At 35.3% G+C, this 17,997-nt stretch overlaps 1 protein-coding gene across 1 annotated transcript in view; it reads left to right on the plus strand.

The window, feature by feature from the left end:
- The window catches only part of LOC113228774 (pro-resilin), a 70,990-nt gene that overhangs the window by 30,112 nt on the left and 22,881 nt on the right, over window positions 1–17,997 (plus strand). The window contains exons 2-3 of the mRNA XM_026462152.1: window positions 13,295–13,429; window positions 17,748–17,834. Coding sequence (XP_026317937.1) covers window positions 13,295–13,429; window positions 17,748–17,834 — 222 coding nt within the window. The remainder of the gene's footprint in view (window positions 1–13,294; window positions 13,430–17,747; window positions 17,835–17,997) is intronic.

Below are 17,997 nucleotides of genomic sequence, written 5' to 3' on the forward strand. Positions count from 1 at the left end.
TATTTATTTAAAATAATTATAGTTGCCCTTCACGAGTCATTGATTTTTTCCACCCTGTATTGTATATACTAAATACATTATACACATTGACTTACAAATAAATGGACGACAGGTCTAATACAAAAACCACGAAAAAAATGTCCCAAGTCAACCTATTTAAACGTAGTGACATGTAAAGGAATATGAAAAAGCTAAAACGTTGAATTTAAATTGTAATGTCATCGCAGTACTGTCTAATTTTGCTTGTTTCGCTGTCAGTCGAACAAACGAAGACTAAAGCGTGAATGACGCTCTGTATACAATTTTAACGCACTATAAGTTCGGACACTTTTTAGCGCGGACCCGACGTTCATATAATTGTAAGTCAATGATTATACATCACTAAAACCTATTCACAACCACAATTTACTCCTGCAGCCGTACTTATATTCACACTCGCTCACGCATTTACACATTTAATGTTTTTACTTTTGTGTTCAATCCATCTGCATATGTACCATATTAGAGAACAAAGTGTTTGTCTATCTGTCAATTGACAGACGTAGGCTTTATGAAGCCGGAACAATACAGCAAAACTTGGCGTAGACGCATTTTATTATCATGGCAAATTCACATTCCCAAAATAGGAAGGAAAGGTCGCCTGCAAAGTGATAATTTGTTAGTTACGAAACTCCATGCAATTTGTAACGAAATGGAATTGAATGCAACTACCGAGTCACGAACTGTGCAATCCGGGGAGGATGAGCGCACGATAGTTGGGAAACTCAGTTTCACCGTCTTTTAGGGTTAATTCTCATTACATGTTTAGAAAAGCTTATTATAAAATCGATAATTTATCAGTCGTCGGCATAGAGGGAGTTCATTTAGCTAAACTAAAGAATAATGTGGACATTCCCTTCCACCAAACCCGGGAATTGTCGGAATTGATTACATATCAATATGCGTATTATTAAACTACAATTATTTAAGAGACATCTCTAATCAGCGGCCAGGAGATGTAAAGGTGTGTGAAGAAAAACTTTCACAGTTTTCTCACAGATGACGCTACGGCAAAAAAGCCATTAAAAATCAAAAATAAAGATCTGCAATAAACACTTGGAAAAATCGTAAGTTCCGTTGTTTCGTTCCGTGGCTTAGTCGGCCACGGTTAACTGGGATACGTTGTTGATTCGAATCCAACACAAAAGTGATTTTTTTCTAAGTGTTCAATCTTTATTTAATAATTATAACAAACTATTGGAGTAATTTCACAATAAGTGAACATCATACTAGTGAAACATTCTGACATTCAATAAAACTTAATTACAAATATGTGTGTTATTTATTGAAATTTGAGTTGGTGACAAATTACTATTATTTATGTACTACAAATTCATCATCATCAACCCATTTATATGTCCCACTGCTGGGCACGGGTCTCCTTTCAGACGAGGGTTTAGGCCACAGTCCGCCACGCTGGCCCAATGCGGGTTGGGGACTTCACACCTTTTCCGAGGGTTGTGAACCTCCTTCGACGTTCAGGTTTCATTACGATGTTTTCTTTCACAGAAAAGCTCATGATAAATTTCGCACATAAATTCCGAGAAACTCAAAGGAACGAGTAAAAAAGGAAATTATATACACATTGATAACGAAATGGGTATGTCCATACTAAGAAAATGTTCATACTTTATGTAAATTAACCCCCACAATTACGGTCACTGATAATTATTCACATCCTAGCAGGACTATTAAATACCTCCGTGGCCGAACGGTTACCATGCTGGTCTGCCACGCAGAGGTCCCGGGTTCGATTTTTTTATAACATCAAGAGACGGGACGAACAAGCCGTGCGCCTGATGGTAAGCTACACCACTCCTGTCCATGATAATTACAGTGCCACTCATATCTTTCAAGATCTGAGGGGCACTGCCACTGCGCCCGTCACCCTGAAACGTAAATTGACAAGTCCCATATGCCTGTAATTTCACCAGCACCCTTACCCTTCGAAACCGGAACACAGTAATGCTGACAGTGCTGCTTGGCGACAGAAATAGGTAAGGTGGCAGTACTACCCTGGATGAACTCTTTCACAAGGAGCTCTACTGCTACAATTCCCGATTCCCAGATCGGGAGAAATATTTGTGGTTGACTATGTGTGAATCCACGGTACCTGCGATACAGGGTTTCACTAGAGCGGGGTTATGAGCGTGTGCGTTATAAAAAAAAACATATTTATTTACATATATATATACATTTTACTAAGATTTAAGTTAAGTTACTTAATAAAGCGTAACATTCTAGTTTAATTTTAAGCACGACGTTCTTGTAACCTTATTTACAAATGCCCAAATTCACAAAACGAAAGGTCATCTCATAATTACGCGATGCGGTAATATCTTAATTACCATTGCCACATTTTGATTTGTATCTAAGTATGCTTAGTCGTTCGTTCGTATACTTAAGAATAACAATAACGTGCTAAATAAGTACAGCGATTATTTGGTTTCGAAAATTCCCTGTACTGTGAGAAACAGAGCAAGGATATTAACCCCGTCACCCAGACCAGCTGGTCGATTCAGAACCACGGTAACTCACTTGTCGACCGATTTCTTTTCATTTTCATTCAATCAATCAGCCTATTGCAGTCCACTGCTGTCCAGCAGCCTCCCCAAGTGTACGCCATAATGCCCCATCACCCGTTTTCCGCATCCAACCACTACCCGCGTCAGGTCGTCGGTCCATTTTGCAGAGGGACGTCTTACGTTACGTTTGCCGAGACATGGTCTCCACTCGAAAACCCGTCTACTCCATCGCTCATCGGTTTTGCGACAGATGTGGCCAGCCCACTGCCACTTCAGCTTGCTACAGTTCTGGACGATGTCCACAACTTTAGTCTTATGATAACTTCGTTCCGGAATTTGTGCCTTAACTAGATAACATAGACCTTTCCATAACTCGCTGAGCGGTGTGTAGACATTTTCATTCACAACACCTGAATCTATACAAATATTTCTCCCGGCCCGGGAACTAACCTGGAACCTCTGCGTGGTAGTCCAGCATGGTAACCGTTCGGCCACAGACGCAGTTAGAAATAACGTATTTACATACTCATAGCCGCACTAGAGAGACCCTATATCGCGAATGCGTTAGACATACTACCAAATATTCATAAATGTTAGAAGTCATAGGTACATGCCGCCACAGGGATTCGAACCGTTGACCTCTTAGTTAAGATGCAACCGTTTTTCCATTAGGCTATCAACGTTATGTAAATGAGGTAAAGATATAATAATATAATATAATGATAGACGATTTTCTTTTAGAAAATTATGTTTACTCGTATTTTTATCGAAAGTTGGTCTTAGACTAACGTGACCATTATTATTTTCCCCTCAGAGCGGGAAGCCTGTAAAAATATTTAAAAAGAACTAATCTTTTTTATGTCTGTGGGCTGACTTTTATATTTTTCTCTTTCTCGCCACTTTCTTAAGTGTCTTGTTAAGTGTATCCTGTTTTGTCAAAGCGGGACGTTTTTAAGTATTTTGGGGACAGCGGGACATGTAGCTTGAAAGCACGGCTATCCCACATAAAGCGGGACATGTGGTTAAGTTACTTTACACGCTTTCATCGGAATTTTCTTGCCTTTATTCCCATTTTAGGCGCCGGTGCTCTATCACCTGTCAACTCGCTGTTGTCGCTCGCCTTTCTGTGGTTTTCTTTTCTTAAAATAATTTATATTCATATTACGACGTACTTATCTCTATCACAATGGCGATGTTCTTAAAAAATGCTCTTCTGCAGTCTCGTCTCGGGTAAAATGACGCGTTTTATGCACTTGTTGTACAATCTACTATTTAACTCTATACACCGTGACCGACGATATCATAACTTCTTCAACACAACAAAAAATATTTTGTCAAACTCAAATATACCTATACATCTGTTTCGCTATGACTTTCTGATTTGATGCAAATTTGCAAATCGGTAAAAATATATAATATAACCTTACCTATATACCTTACCTATATATATTTTAAAAAGTACCGTTGGTTGCTTATTAAGGAGTTCTAAAAAATAAAGATAAATTCCGAAAAAAGTTTTTATTAAACCTTAAAGTCACGTATTTATCAAACAGCCGAGTATATTGATATACGAGTATATTGATATTTATTACTAATATACGAGTATATTGATATTTATTGTTTTCTCAGTTATTACTATAGTCTACAGCGTACAATGACGCTGTCTATCTTAAGATGTACCTTGTACAAGGTCGACGTCATGATTTATATTCAAAATTTGAATTCACCTCTATGACGCTTGCGATAAAAACTGACTAAAGTTTAAATATCAAGCTTGACATGCTCTTTCTTGACTGTACCTAGTTACGAGGGCGGACTTTAAGGTTAAATAAAAACTTTTTTGGTATTTATTTTTGTATCTTAATATAAGAACTCTTTACTAAGCAACTAACGTTACTTTTTTTAAATCAGCGCGTAAATAAAATAAATAAATAAAATGTTAAGTAAGGTCGATATATATTTTGAAAATTGAGATTTTTTGGATAGTGCTAATGTCAAAAAAATATTCACCCTCCAGAAAAAATGTATACGAATTTTGTTTAACGTAGACACGCTCGAGTCGTGCAGACCACATTCCATAAAAAATGGAATTTTAACGCCGACGTCTAATCTACTTGAAAGTTACAAATTTGTAAGAAACAAGATCCAATTTTACTCACCTAAAAAAACCTTAAGACGTAATAATAGGAACGAAAATAAATTAAAAGTACCTCAAATTACTCTACGACTATTTAGATCAAGTCCACATTGAATGTTACTCAGAATTTGTAATCATATACCAAATAGTATTAAAAATCAAGAAAAAGTAACGGGCTATCAGAATCAACTGAAAACATTTCTTCCAAAAAAAGCGTACTACACAATAGAAGAATTTTTCTGTGATAATACAAAATAAAAGTAATAACCAGAAAAACATTTTATTAATTAATAATTAGATAATTAGATAGATAGATAAAACGTTTATTAACATGCATCACACACGCAACAATATAATAGAGTAAAAGATTAAAAGAAACACATAGAAGTCAAAATTAATAAAAAATTGTAATACATAGTTGATATAATTAAAATAAAATAATAATAATCAGTACTTAATAGCGATAAGAGTCATTGTAACATAAAAATAATAATAAATGTCTATGAAGTAACAGGACTTCATTCTAGAAGCCTCCGCTATGTAAATTGTTTAGGAATACCCAGTTTTTGCTTATCAAAAATAAATACCCTCAAATGTTTTTTTAAACGTAAACTTAGTTTTAAGCGGGGTTGGAATATTATTCCAACATTCTGTAGCTTGATAGCGGAAGCTTCCTATTATAATAATTTTTTTTATTAATCTTCAATTTTTACGTTTCTAAAAACGTTAGTACTTTTTGCATGTAAATTTATTTTTTCTAATTTAATGAACAAGAGCTGCGCTACATGTACTGCAATATAAATTGTAAAATCTTGATTTACTATGTAGCTTGCAAATAAAGATGAATATAAATATGGAAACGGAATTTCGATTACTCCTTTTCTCATCTGCAATCAGAACAACAAACAAACATGTCGAATTATGACACGAACTATTGCCAAACTTATTTATCTGATTTTTTTACCGATTTGCATCAAATAAGGAAATGATAGCTGAAACAGAGACTTATTTTTGAGTTTGACAAAAAATTTTTTTTTGTTGGGTTGAAGAAGTTGTGATATCACTGGTCACGGTGTATAGAGTTCAAAGGAGGTTACGTAGAAAAATAATAAATAATTTAAAAAAAGTTTTTTTTTCTCTTAAAGTTACGGTCGATATATGCAACACAACTTAAACAGCCTACTTGAAAGATTTATCACAAACCTTTCGCATATTGTGGCGCTAAAGAGGGCGCGTTCGAAAACTAGGTTTATGAATCGGGGTGCGTTCGGAAATGTCATCGTCGTGTAGTTTAGGTCGGAATCGTGTCGTCTGCACTAAATGTTAATGATAAACTAATAGTAAATGAAACGGATGTATCCTTGGATTGTATGTTTGATAGTTTTCCGCCGTTCTTGGTATTTGAATACAATTGGTGAGTATTGAATACCAAGTTGTTGCCTTAACAAGACATTGAAATAAGTTAATATTTAAGTGATTTCGTCATAATGTAACATTACCATATAGTAAACAGATAGCGTCCTTAAAAATGCCAGGTCAAATGTAGGCGTTGGCGTTCATAAAGGAGCATGTTGGAAAACACTTTTCGGATTGAAATATTAAAATTTGTTATATTTGTTGGAAAATAACTTTTAAATTATGGTTTATTTTTCTACGTAACCTCCTTTTAACTCTATACACCACCAGGTTACCAGTGATATCAACTAAAGGAACTCAACAACAACAAAAAATCGCTTCACTATCTCGGAAAAGCTTTCTTTCTCATTAGAAATCTGCGCACAAAGACGTTTTATCCACGCTTTAACTTTAAACACGCGTTAACTGTCTCCGTGGTCAAACTGTTACCATAATGGACTGCCTCGCAAAGGGTGCGGGTTCGATTCCTGGGCCGGGAGAAATATTTGTATGGCCTACATTTATTTCTCCCGTGAGTTTCGGTGTGATTTGTGGTGTTTCTATGTGTCGATGACACCAGCGACACAGGGTTTCCCTAGTGCGGGGCTATGACTGTGTGCATCATTTCTTTTGCACATCAATAATGTCAAACATCCATCCTACATCTCACCTTTCTATCTACACATAGCCGTATTAGGTAGTAAATACATTAATACGAGGAGTATTTTTTTGTACCTTCAGTTCAGTCACGCTGAGCGAACAAAAGCTATTTATTATTAATTTTAATCATAATAATTATTACAAACTAGTGGAGTAATTTCACAAAAAAACATTAAATGAACTTAAAAATTACGATTTTTTTTTTAACTTTTTTTAACGCACTCACTTATTGCCACGCACTAGGGAAACTTGCTCGCTCCATAGCTCGTTGAGTTATTTTGTACTCTTTTTACGAGGCCCATAGTAAGTGACCACGTTTCAGAGCCGTAGGTCATCGCTGGCAACACGCACTGCTCGAAGACTTTTGTCTTCAAGGACTGCGTTGTTGCGCATATTTTTATTATTATATATATATATATATATATATTAGCCTATATATTAGTCCCACTGACGGGCACAGGTCTCCCTCACAATGAGTGGGCTTGGGCTTAAATATCCACCACAGGAATTCGAACCATTGACCTCTGCATTGAGAATTAACCGTCCTCCGATTAGGCTATCACCGTTGTTTACTCTCCACGCAAATAGTCTTCTTCTTTATCCTATATCTTACCTCAGCTGTATGTAATAAAGCGGACTTAGAGAAACAATGATTGGAACTCACGTCTAATTAGATAAATAGACAGAAACAATTGTTAAGGGTATGGTCATAGCGTGAGCGTTTGGCAAATCTTATACTTTTTAATCTGTACTCGCTAATGGGATAAGACTGCCCCACCCAATATGGAAATAAATTAACGCACGTTTTCAGGTAATAAATGAAAACTTACACTTTTTAAAGGTGTATTGTTTTATTAGTGCGTAATTTATATTTACGTTTTCCTTATAAAAACATTTAAATTACTTTAAAATAGATTTTTTTTTGCGTGAAAATTTATGAGATTTCTAATAGATAATAGAAAATTTAATAAAAATGTATAAAATTATTTGCACGTTTACGGGGGGACGTCGATTTGATTGTGTTTGATCGTGAAATTACAAAAAACAATTCTCATAAAATCCAACGCAACTATGTAATGGTAACAAATAAAATAATAACTTATGCATTCAGGAGTTAGTTTGCACAGAACCATGTTAATTAAAATGTATGTAAATTACTTTGCCACTCCGCGACCCCGATAAAGGTTAAATCGTGTAAAATAGCTCCGCTTGTGTTGGATTTTTTCAGTAAATTTTACCACCCGCCCTCCGCATAAAATAAATAACACAAACGTAACCACAATCACACACACCACCACTTACACCTAAACTCGACACATGTTACGCCTCTCTGCGAGGTATTCTCACCAGTTGTTGATTGGTCGACACTCGGCCGAATAATTCTTAAATTATAAAATAAAATGATACTTCAAATTGAAAACCAAAATCGCTTCCCGCTACCACAGCAACCCCACACAAATCAAACAACACCTAATGAGAGGATTCACCCACCCAGAAATGTGTTGCGTCATAACCATTGTATTGTATTGTTACCAAAATCGTCAAATTTGTATGTTGTAATTCAGCTTGGAACTCGGAAGGCGATTGTTTATTTATGTAATAGGAGTTTTCAATTGAACAAAGACAAATATTTTAACATACTATAAGGAAGCCTAAAAGAGGGCAATGTGATTATATGAATTATTTTTTACTGCATGTTGTCTTGATTCATATTTGAAATAATTTTAAATTTTTAATTACAAAGAGCAACCCCTAGAGTCTTCTTAGCGGAATCTGCCTTACAAATGAGTAGAAGAGTTTAATCAAAGTGACAATTTCAAGTGTAATTTGACATGACAACAAACGGCTTTTACTAAGCAGCTTAGAGGATGGAATGTCTAAACAGCAATGTGAACCGACATTTGTTCACATTTATCATTTTCAAATATCATAGAAACAATCTGAAACAGCTGAAGGGGTCACTTCCATTGATAAAAATCCACCAAGTACGCAGAAGCTGTGTAAAATAACCTTTTCGTACAAAGTTTTCACTGCACTATAGATTTAAAGCACATAAATCCTAACCAAGCAATGTAAATGTTATTATAATGAACGTGTTACGTACCTACAGTGTAATTAACAGCTTTCATAGCCGAATTGTTACCATGCATTTTATTAACAGTAGAGCTCCTTGTGAAAGAGTTCGTCCAGGGAATTACTGCCACCTTACCTATTTCTGCCGCCAAGCAGTAATGTGAAATTACTGCGTTCCGGTTTGGAAGTGTAAAGATGCTAGTGTAATTACAGGCATATGGAACTTGTCAACTTATGTCTCAGGCTGCAGTGTCAATGACTCTAAAATCTTTGAGATTTAAAGCTGTAAAATAAAAAAAGTGCTCGACTGCCTCGCAGAGATCCCGGGTTCGATTCCTGGATGTTTATTTATTTCGTGCCCCTGGTGGTAAGCGACACGCCCATCCATAACAGTTGCAGTGCCACTTAGAATTTTAAATCACAAAAATCTTATGGGCACTGCCACTGCGCCCATCACCCTGAGACATAAGTTGACAAATCCAATGTGCCTGTAATTTCACCAGTACCCTTACCCTTCTAAACCAGAACTCAGTAATTCTTACATTACTGCTTGGCGGCAGAAACAGGTAAGGTAGGGTGTAATTTGTGGTTGTCTATGTACGCGATACAAAGTTTCCCTAGTGCGGGGCGTATTTAGTTTTTGTGCAAAAATACATTTGACTTCAAATTAGGACAAATTTGATTTGAATTAGGACGACATTGAAGCGTCCCACTCCCCGCCCGTCCCAGCAGTGGCCTTGCACTATCGAGCGATGCATTGTTCTATCGAGTGGCGTAATGCATTCATTCTGACTGCACTCGGTACGGTTGGCAACAGAAATCTATACTATATTTCTGTTATAAAAGTTTAATTTCAAATATTTATTTTGGATAAATACGACTGGAGTAAAATGACAGTTAATTGGACAAAAGTGTTGCTCGTTTGCAAGCAGCTAGTGATTGCACTCGATAAATATTCTATCGACTATCGACAAAATATTGGTCACACAATGAGTAACCGAACTTGTTACATTTACATCATCATCGGTCCATTAATCGTCCAAGGGTACAGGTTCATTTGAATTGTCAATTTTTGTAACTCCATACATACATACACTGCACTTAGAAGTATTAAGTAAGAGGAGACATAATTTTAAAGTTCTTGTTAAAATATGTACCTGTGAATAAAAATTCATTTCGATACTAGTAGGCCAACTGTCAAAATAAGAATAAAGAATGCAATAACGTAACTAATAATCATTAGAACATCGTAACATTCACAATTTAGTCATTTTGGCAAAATTTTATCTTCTTTCACAATCTATCGACAAAACTGTCGACAACAACTACATGACTATTTAAAATTTTATTAAAACTGGCAACTCTACAAAAATGTTATTTTACTTCGACTTCAAAAACGACAGACTAAAGCAAAATATTCCTTAAAATGTATATTAATAAGAATCAAAATCACTTAAATTATATTCCTACCGTTCCTGCCGTACAAACATACGCTTAAAACTTATAACTCCCCTCTCTTTCCGTCAGCGGTTAATAAAAAGGATAAACGTACAACGCTTGGTGAGAATATCCGCTTTTGAAATGGGCACTGAGTATGGGCTGGGCACTGGTTTGGACGCCACGTGCGCCGACACACTTGCCCAACTACCAGGATCTCGGCTCCGACTACCTGTTTACAGCCTTTGGAGTCGAAACCCTTGGCCCCAGGGGTTTCGGTGCTCTTCATTGGACAAAATTTAATCCAAAAAAATAATAGACTGTCCGGGAAACCCAAGGTCCGGCAGCTATACCTTGCCGAACGCAGTAGCATAACCATACAAAGAGGGAACGCCGCCAGCACCTTGGGCACCTTGCCACGGGGACCCAATTTTATTCATATAAATTAAATTATATGAATAAAACTGGGTCCTAGTTTTACTTTCTTGTATTTAAGCTTTTATTGTACCTTACCTGTGTATTATGAGAATAAAATAGATTGACCTTTTGAAACTTAAGTCAGATCGTATATCTAAGTGACGTTATTAAATATAACTTACGGAAGTTAATCAAGAGAGATATGACACGATAAGAAGCCATTACTAAACATCGTTCTCGAAAAAAATTCGCTTCAGTGTTATCAGCAAAATAAAAAGATAGACATGTACGGGTGAACAACTGAATATACAGTCAAACTAAACGCAATATCCTCCCTGTTTTTGTTGTAATCGGGTATTAGGACACTCTACTCGGGTAAAGTTGTCAGCCAGTCAGTACATACGTTCTTATAAAGTGCATTGTATGCAAACTATTCATTTTGCTAGCACTCGCATGCCGCGGTTTAAAATTTGTCACATAAACACACAAAAGAATAATTTCACACTATTAACACTAAACTGCGGTTTGTAAACGCCCAGTGCTTATTCATACCAAGGTTTTTTTATTATTTAATTCTTGCAATTTATCAACAATGACTATGTTTCAGGAGAGAGATTCAAAGATTCTAAGAAAGAAATTACTCGATAACAAAATTTCTCGGATACCTAATATATTTCATTAATTCGTGTCATTCTTATGATTTTCATGGTAATGAAAGCTCTTTTCAAAGTTAAAGTCAAATAATGTTTAGTTCATAGGTAAGCAAACTACACTTGAAATCGTCATACTGAATAAACTCTATTGCTTATTCGTACGGCAGATTCCCCTGTGAAGAATGTGCAAGAAACTCTAGGGGATGCTCTTTGTAAATATACCTATGTCCTTAGAATAATAACGCATAGAATGATAGTTTCATATCAAACGAACTGTCACAAGTGAGGCAAAAATCAAATTCATGTAGGCTAGTTTTAGTAGTAGGTTAATTTTCGGTTTTAGTGAATATTTATATAAAAATACAAGTTGAAACGCGTTACTTCCTTGTGGAATGTGATGTTAGTATCTATTTTATGTTTGTCTGACGTATTTTTACACTCATTTACCGCACATTTCGTCATTTTTAGCTAAAATTCTTGATTCGCGGTGCAAGTTGACCTTGAGCACTGACCGCCCGCCCTTTTGGCGCGCTTCAATTTGCCTCACTTAGCGTGTGCGGACTAGGTTTCTATGCGTTATTATTCTAAGCCTATGTCTATATCTATACCTATATAATTCAAACATAGATCGAGAATACCTGAAAAGGGTCACTACCACGGATTTTTGTCATCCAACAACGCTGAAGTTGTAAATAACCTTTGGTATAAAGTTTTTGTTTCACTATAGTTTCAAACCTCGTAAATGACAAATTTTGAATATCAATCGGAATCTTGTTATATGACGTTAATGTCAAAATGTTAATCTCTTCAAACTTATCTCTCAACGTATTGTAGCGTAGTGTACATGTGCTTTTATTATATGGTATGAATACAACTTGCAATATAAATATAAGACTACATAAATATTAGACAACATCACACACGTTGACCCGATCCCAAAAATAAAAAACAGACCCTTTCAAAAAAGCAGCTAGGGAGCATTAGGATGTCCGAGGGATCGGCGGGGTTTGTGGGGCGCTAACGGCCTCGTCACGTCAGTGACATGATCAACATAGCGTCAGCCGCACGCTGCCCCTATGGAATTTTACGTTTGTTTCAAAATTCTAGTCTTTTCATTTCCACTGGTTACACCGCTAATATGTTTTGCTTGAGATTTTTTGAATTCCAATCATTAACTGGTAACAAATAAGGAAACAAGCTTTCTCAAATTGGTTTTTGTGTCCAAAATTCTGCCGTCAGGGTTAATTTCGATGCTCTAATAGGTAAACTTCATATTGTTTTGTCAAGTGGCTTGCACGCCGATTTTCACGGTATCGCCACGTTCCGGGTTTGATCCTCGGCCGGATCAATACTTTCTATATTACGCGTACACACTCATAGTCCCGCACTAGGGAAACGCTGTATCGCGAGTGCCATGGACACACAAATAAACAACCACAAATTACACCCAAACTCACGAGAGAAATAAATCTAGGCTTTATAAATATTTCTCCCGGCCCGGGAATCGAACCCGGGACCTCTGTATGGCGGTCCAGCATGGTAACCGTTCGGCTACGGAAGCAGTTATATTGTTTCGGGTCTAGGTGTTTGTGGTACCGTTGTTGTTTCAGATTTCCATAGAACGTGTGTTTTAGCTTTAGTAAAACAAAAGATAATTGCACATATTATAGAATTTAAACTTACAAAACTACTTAAGTTAACTTAACTAAATTTCAAAATAAATCTTTACTCGCGTCGCTAACAAGATAGCATTGAATATTGTTTGTATATATATATTTATCTTTTTATTTCTATTTATATTGTCGCCGTATTTTATATTAATAGAAAAAATTGGATAAAATATTAAATTCAATGAAATAAATTAAAAATGAAATGTCGCATTATTAAACTTATTATCAATGACCAAGCCAAAATGAGTAACATGCAATATCTAGCTTAATAAACTCTTTCTTTTTCAGATGTGGCTATGCTCCCTAATAGCGTCATCTATGGTTGCCATGGCGACTGCAGCTAACGAGTACCTTCCTCCTAGCAAAGGATACAACTACCCCCAACCTACTGTACCCTTCCCAACGAATAACGCCGGAACTAAGGTACAAAACTACGATAACTTTAAGTAAACCTTATTCTTCTTGTCATTAACTAAATAAATGAAATTGTCCATGACAACACAGAATAGCGACAGACGTATAACAGAATAAGCAAATTTCAAAAGGCGGCCTTTTTGCTAAGTAGAAACTTCTTCCAAGATGACCTTAACTTATTATTTTTAACCGACTTCAAAAAAGGGGATGTTCTCAATTCGACTGTTTTTTTTTGTATGTATGTTACGCGATAACTCCGGTATTTGTGAACCGATTTTCATGATTATTTTTTTGTTGGCAAGAGGGTACCTCCATGGTGGTCCCATTTCATTTTGAAGAAATTCATCCACCCTAACGGTGGCTGTTGACGCATGAAGATTAATTTTTATAAATAGCACCTAAATTTTATTATAAGGGGCAATTATTTTAATGGTTGATTTTGCTATTCTCCAAGTCAAGGCGTTTTTTCTCTCTCAATAGTGAGAACCGATTTTTATTATCTCCTGTTTCAAGTCCCGTATAGTGGCGAACTAGGTGATGAATCCCGGCTTGCACACTTTCCGGTAACCGATTTCAATAAAACTTGGTAATTATATGTAATTCCACTGAGATTATATAATTTTTTTAATAAAATTTTTAGTAGCATTAGAGCTCCTTGAGAAAGGGTTCGTCCTAGGGAAGTACTGCCACTTTACCCATTTATACCACCAAACAGTACATTAGAGGCACATGGGACTTGTCAACTTATGTGTCAGGGTGACGGGCGCTGAGACACTTCCCATCATGTCTTTGTGATTTAAAACTCTACAACTGCAACTGTTATCGACAGGTGTGTCGCTTACCATCATGCGCACGGCTTGTTTGTCCCATCATTTGGTATCATAAAAAAACACTCAGACGACCGAGAAAAATTTAAAACAAAATTAAACAATAAGTAATTTTGATGGAAACTATAATAAGTTTGATCCAAGTTATACAATTAAAAATGAATCATTTCACTGTGCTTCGGTTGCATTCTGGGTACGGCAGCGGGCAGAGTTGGTGGTCTGCCGTGAATATGATGGTTACCTCATGTCGATGCTTGGTTTGAATAATTAATGAACGAAAAACACACAAGAAATACAGACGAATTGCAAACCTGCTTCTTTTTGTAGTCGATTAAAACCTTTCTTCTTACGACAGCAATTATCTGAGTTCCATGTTCGGAAATTCAAAATTGGTTTTAGAAATATACAGGGTGGCTTGTAAAATGCTAACAACCTCACAGGACTACATTACTAATCATAAACAACAAGTTTTCGTTGCCTTACTTTCTCAAACTCGTATCCTAAAGGACAAAGTAACTGAAATGCAAAAATTGCATCGTATATATAAGTTTTGCAGCCTGATTTCGCATCACATTTCCTTCATATTCACACACTGGCTATTACCTATTCTTAAAGTAATCTATCCAAATTAACACCCTTGATTAGAAATTTAAAATAAATAGAAAGTTTTGTCATTGTCTGAATAATCACTCTTTATGAAATACGAGTTTGAGAAAACAAGGCATCGTTTTGTTCCATGAATTTTTGCAAAACGTAATAAATTTACCAAAACCTAACTTTTAAGCTTTTGTTGTACTATCTGACACTTATTAGATCTGCATTAAAATTTGGCAGTAAGTTCAAACGTGCAAGATAGTTTTGTTGCCGCACGGAGTTATCGCCATTTAGAGCGATCTATTTAAATATTTTAATTTTTATACGAAAGTATACTCTAATAAATTATTAAAAATTGTAAATGTAGTCCCGCCAGGATGTTCCAAATAACCCTGTATAAAATGACTTCTAAAGTGCCACAGTAACGGGGTCATTCACATGATATCTGGTGATAATCGGTTACACAAATAATACATCATCCATTCGCACTACATTTTGACCACTTAAATTATTAACCATGACCTATATTAATGTGTAGACAGTGTCCGAAACAAGTAATAATATTTTATTTACGAATCCAATCTTGAGTAAAATCTAACGGTTATAATAAAAACCTACACAAGAGGCCATAACAATATGTCATTAACCTTGTAAATAATAACCGTTTGCTAAAAACAATCACGTGTGGTCAAATTGGACGACCTCGTTTAATTTGTTTGATACGTTTGATACCCTGAGTGAATAACTTGGTAAAAGAAGCCACATGCGGTCATATGTCAATAGCGCTTTTAACACATGAAAGCAAATAATACTCATCGAGTATATAACCAGAAATAGAGACGAAATAAGGGCAATACATACCTGGTAACTCATCAGCGATACATCACTTATAAATATCAAATCTCGTTTGCACTGAAATATAGACAGCGCCAACAACTGACCTGTGTGTACGTCTCCGTATATTCCAAAAATCTCTTTTATTGTAATAAAAATAATATATATAACACATATAATATAAATATCTTTTGAACTTCTGAATCGTCCTATAATGTCAAAACCCTTAATAATGTTTACATTAAGAGAACTTTAACTGCCAAAAAAAGAAAAATATGTAATAATGACATTGACTTACAATTATATGAACGTCGGGTCGGCGCTAAAAAGTGTCCGAACTTATAGGGCGTTAAAATCGTATACAGAGCGTCATTCACGCTTTAGCAAGCAAAATTAGACAGTACTGCGATGACATTACAATTTAAAAGCTTTTTCATATTCCTTTACATGTCACTACGTTTAAATAGGTTGACTTGGGACATTTTTTTCGTGGTTTTTGTATTAGACCCGTCGTCCATTTACTTGTAAGTCAATGAATAATGATATCTATTTTCAATTACGTTGTTTTCAATTATTTTTCCGCATTTCATGAAGAAAAATAAATAAAACAAGCTGAGTCTTGATTGTCACGTTGTAAATTCGGAATTATAGTCTAATGTCAACTGTTAGTGTCCCCAAGGAGCAAGTAAGCAAGGAGAATATTTATGTCGATGTCGCTAATCTATTCTGTAGTCGCTATATATATGTCGCTATATATATGTCGCTATATTATTAGAATCGTTTCTCAAACATGTCAGCTGACGAATAATTATAACAAATACGAATAAAAACAGAAATGCACAAATAAATATAGAAAAAGAATGAATTGCTTCTCCTCAACTAGGTAGAGTTTTTAACCTTACTAAAGCTTAAGGTCGCATAATTTTACGAAATAAACATCGCGCATATTTATTTAACTAAAAAATTTGCTAAATTTGACATAAGAACAATATTACTTTCATTCATTTCATTTAAACATCATACTTTTAACATTATAATAAGCTTCCTTTAAGCGCGTCATAGTACGAAACGTCAATATAAGGTTAAAGTAATATTGTTTTAAGAGGTTGTGGTAAGCCCCCTGAACTCAGTAACACTCACATTACTCCTTGGTGGCAGAAATATCCGTGGACGAACTTTTTCACAAGAAGCTCTCCTACTTCAAAAATGTATCATCCAAAATGTGGACCTGCCTCCTACTTTAGTGGAACAGTGCCTCAAGCGTTGCAAACAATTAGACGAAAATGTCCACGATGGCTGCTTTACGAGTAATCCAAGAATGCAGGTTACTTTTAACTTGTGCCTTAAATGTAGTGTGTTGTGTTTCAATATTTTATTTTCAATGTCGTTTTTGCTCAAATGTGTGTATTGGTTCGTTTGTTGTTGTGTTCCATTACGGGCAAAAGCACAATGTCTCAATGTATAGCTGAGTCAGCATATTTAGATACATTTAATATGTTTGTTTTGATGTCAAACATGGCATAAAACAGTCTGCAGTCTGCGAACATCATGGATAAACCTACACATTATTTAATGCAAATATGCGATATAGATCCGGAAACACAGCTTCACTTCTAAGTTTGTCTTATTAATAATTTGCATTTCCTTTTTGTATTGCATATCAAATAAAATAATTTAATTAAAAATTAAATAATATAATAACAAATTACTTATGCAAATCTTTGTTTATCTTGTCGTCTGCTTGTATAATTATATAAAAAAGAGCTTTGAAAATTCCATAGCGTGGCTTTGATACTGAATACATTTCCTAGAGGAAACATCTCATGTTTTTTTTCTCATTCCCTTGCAAACATCATGAACTAATCTAACAATTTGTATGGACATTTGATTTATTAGTTCACTAATTTCATATGGCTTAAATAGTTTAGTATCATGGGCGACGTAATGGAATTTCAAATGTGCTACACCATATATCGAGTGAGATATATGAAAAAAATATCTTTTAAATTTCAAAAATTTCGTAATATCTGTAAATATTTTTGAATATCTCAACAATATGCAATCTTTTCCAGCAACCGAGTCCGACCTACAGACCGAGTCAGCCCACGCGTCCTCCCCCCTACATTCCTCCACCCACCGGACCTTCCTCAGGAGGAGAAGTAAGTAAACAAAAGAAAAACTTAAGAAGAAACTTTTTAAATTTTTATTGAATTGATATTCAATTATTTTTTATGAAATTACTCCACTAGTTTGTTATAATTATTAATACAAAGATCGAACACTCAGAAAAAAGACGAAGAAACTGTTTCTGGATAACTCTAT

Source organism: Hyposmocoma kahamanoa, unplaced genomic scaffold (genome assembly GCF_003589595.1).
Source record: "Hyposmocoma kahamanoa isolate Upper Pololo Valley unplaced genomic scaffold, ASM358959v1 240, whole genome shotgun sequence".
Taxonomy (NCBI): Eukaryota; Metazoa; Arthropoda; class Insecta; order Lepidoptera; family Cosmopterigidae; genus Hyposmocoma; species Hyposmocoma kahamanoa.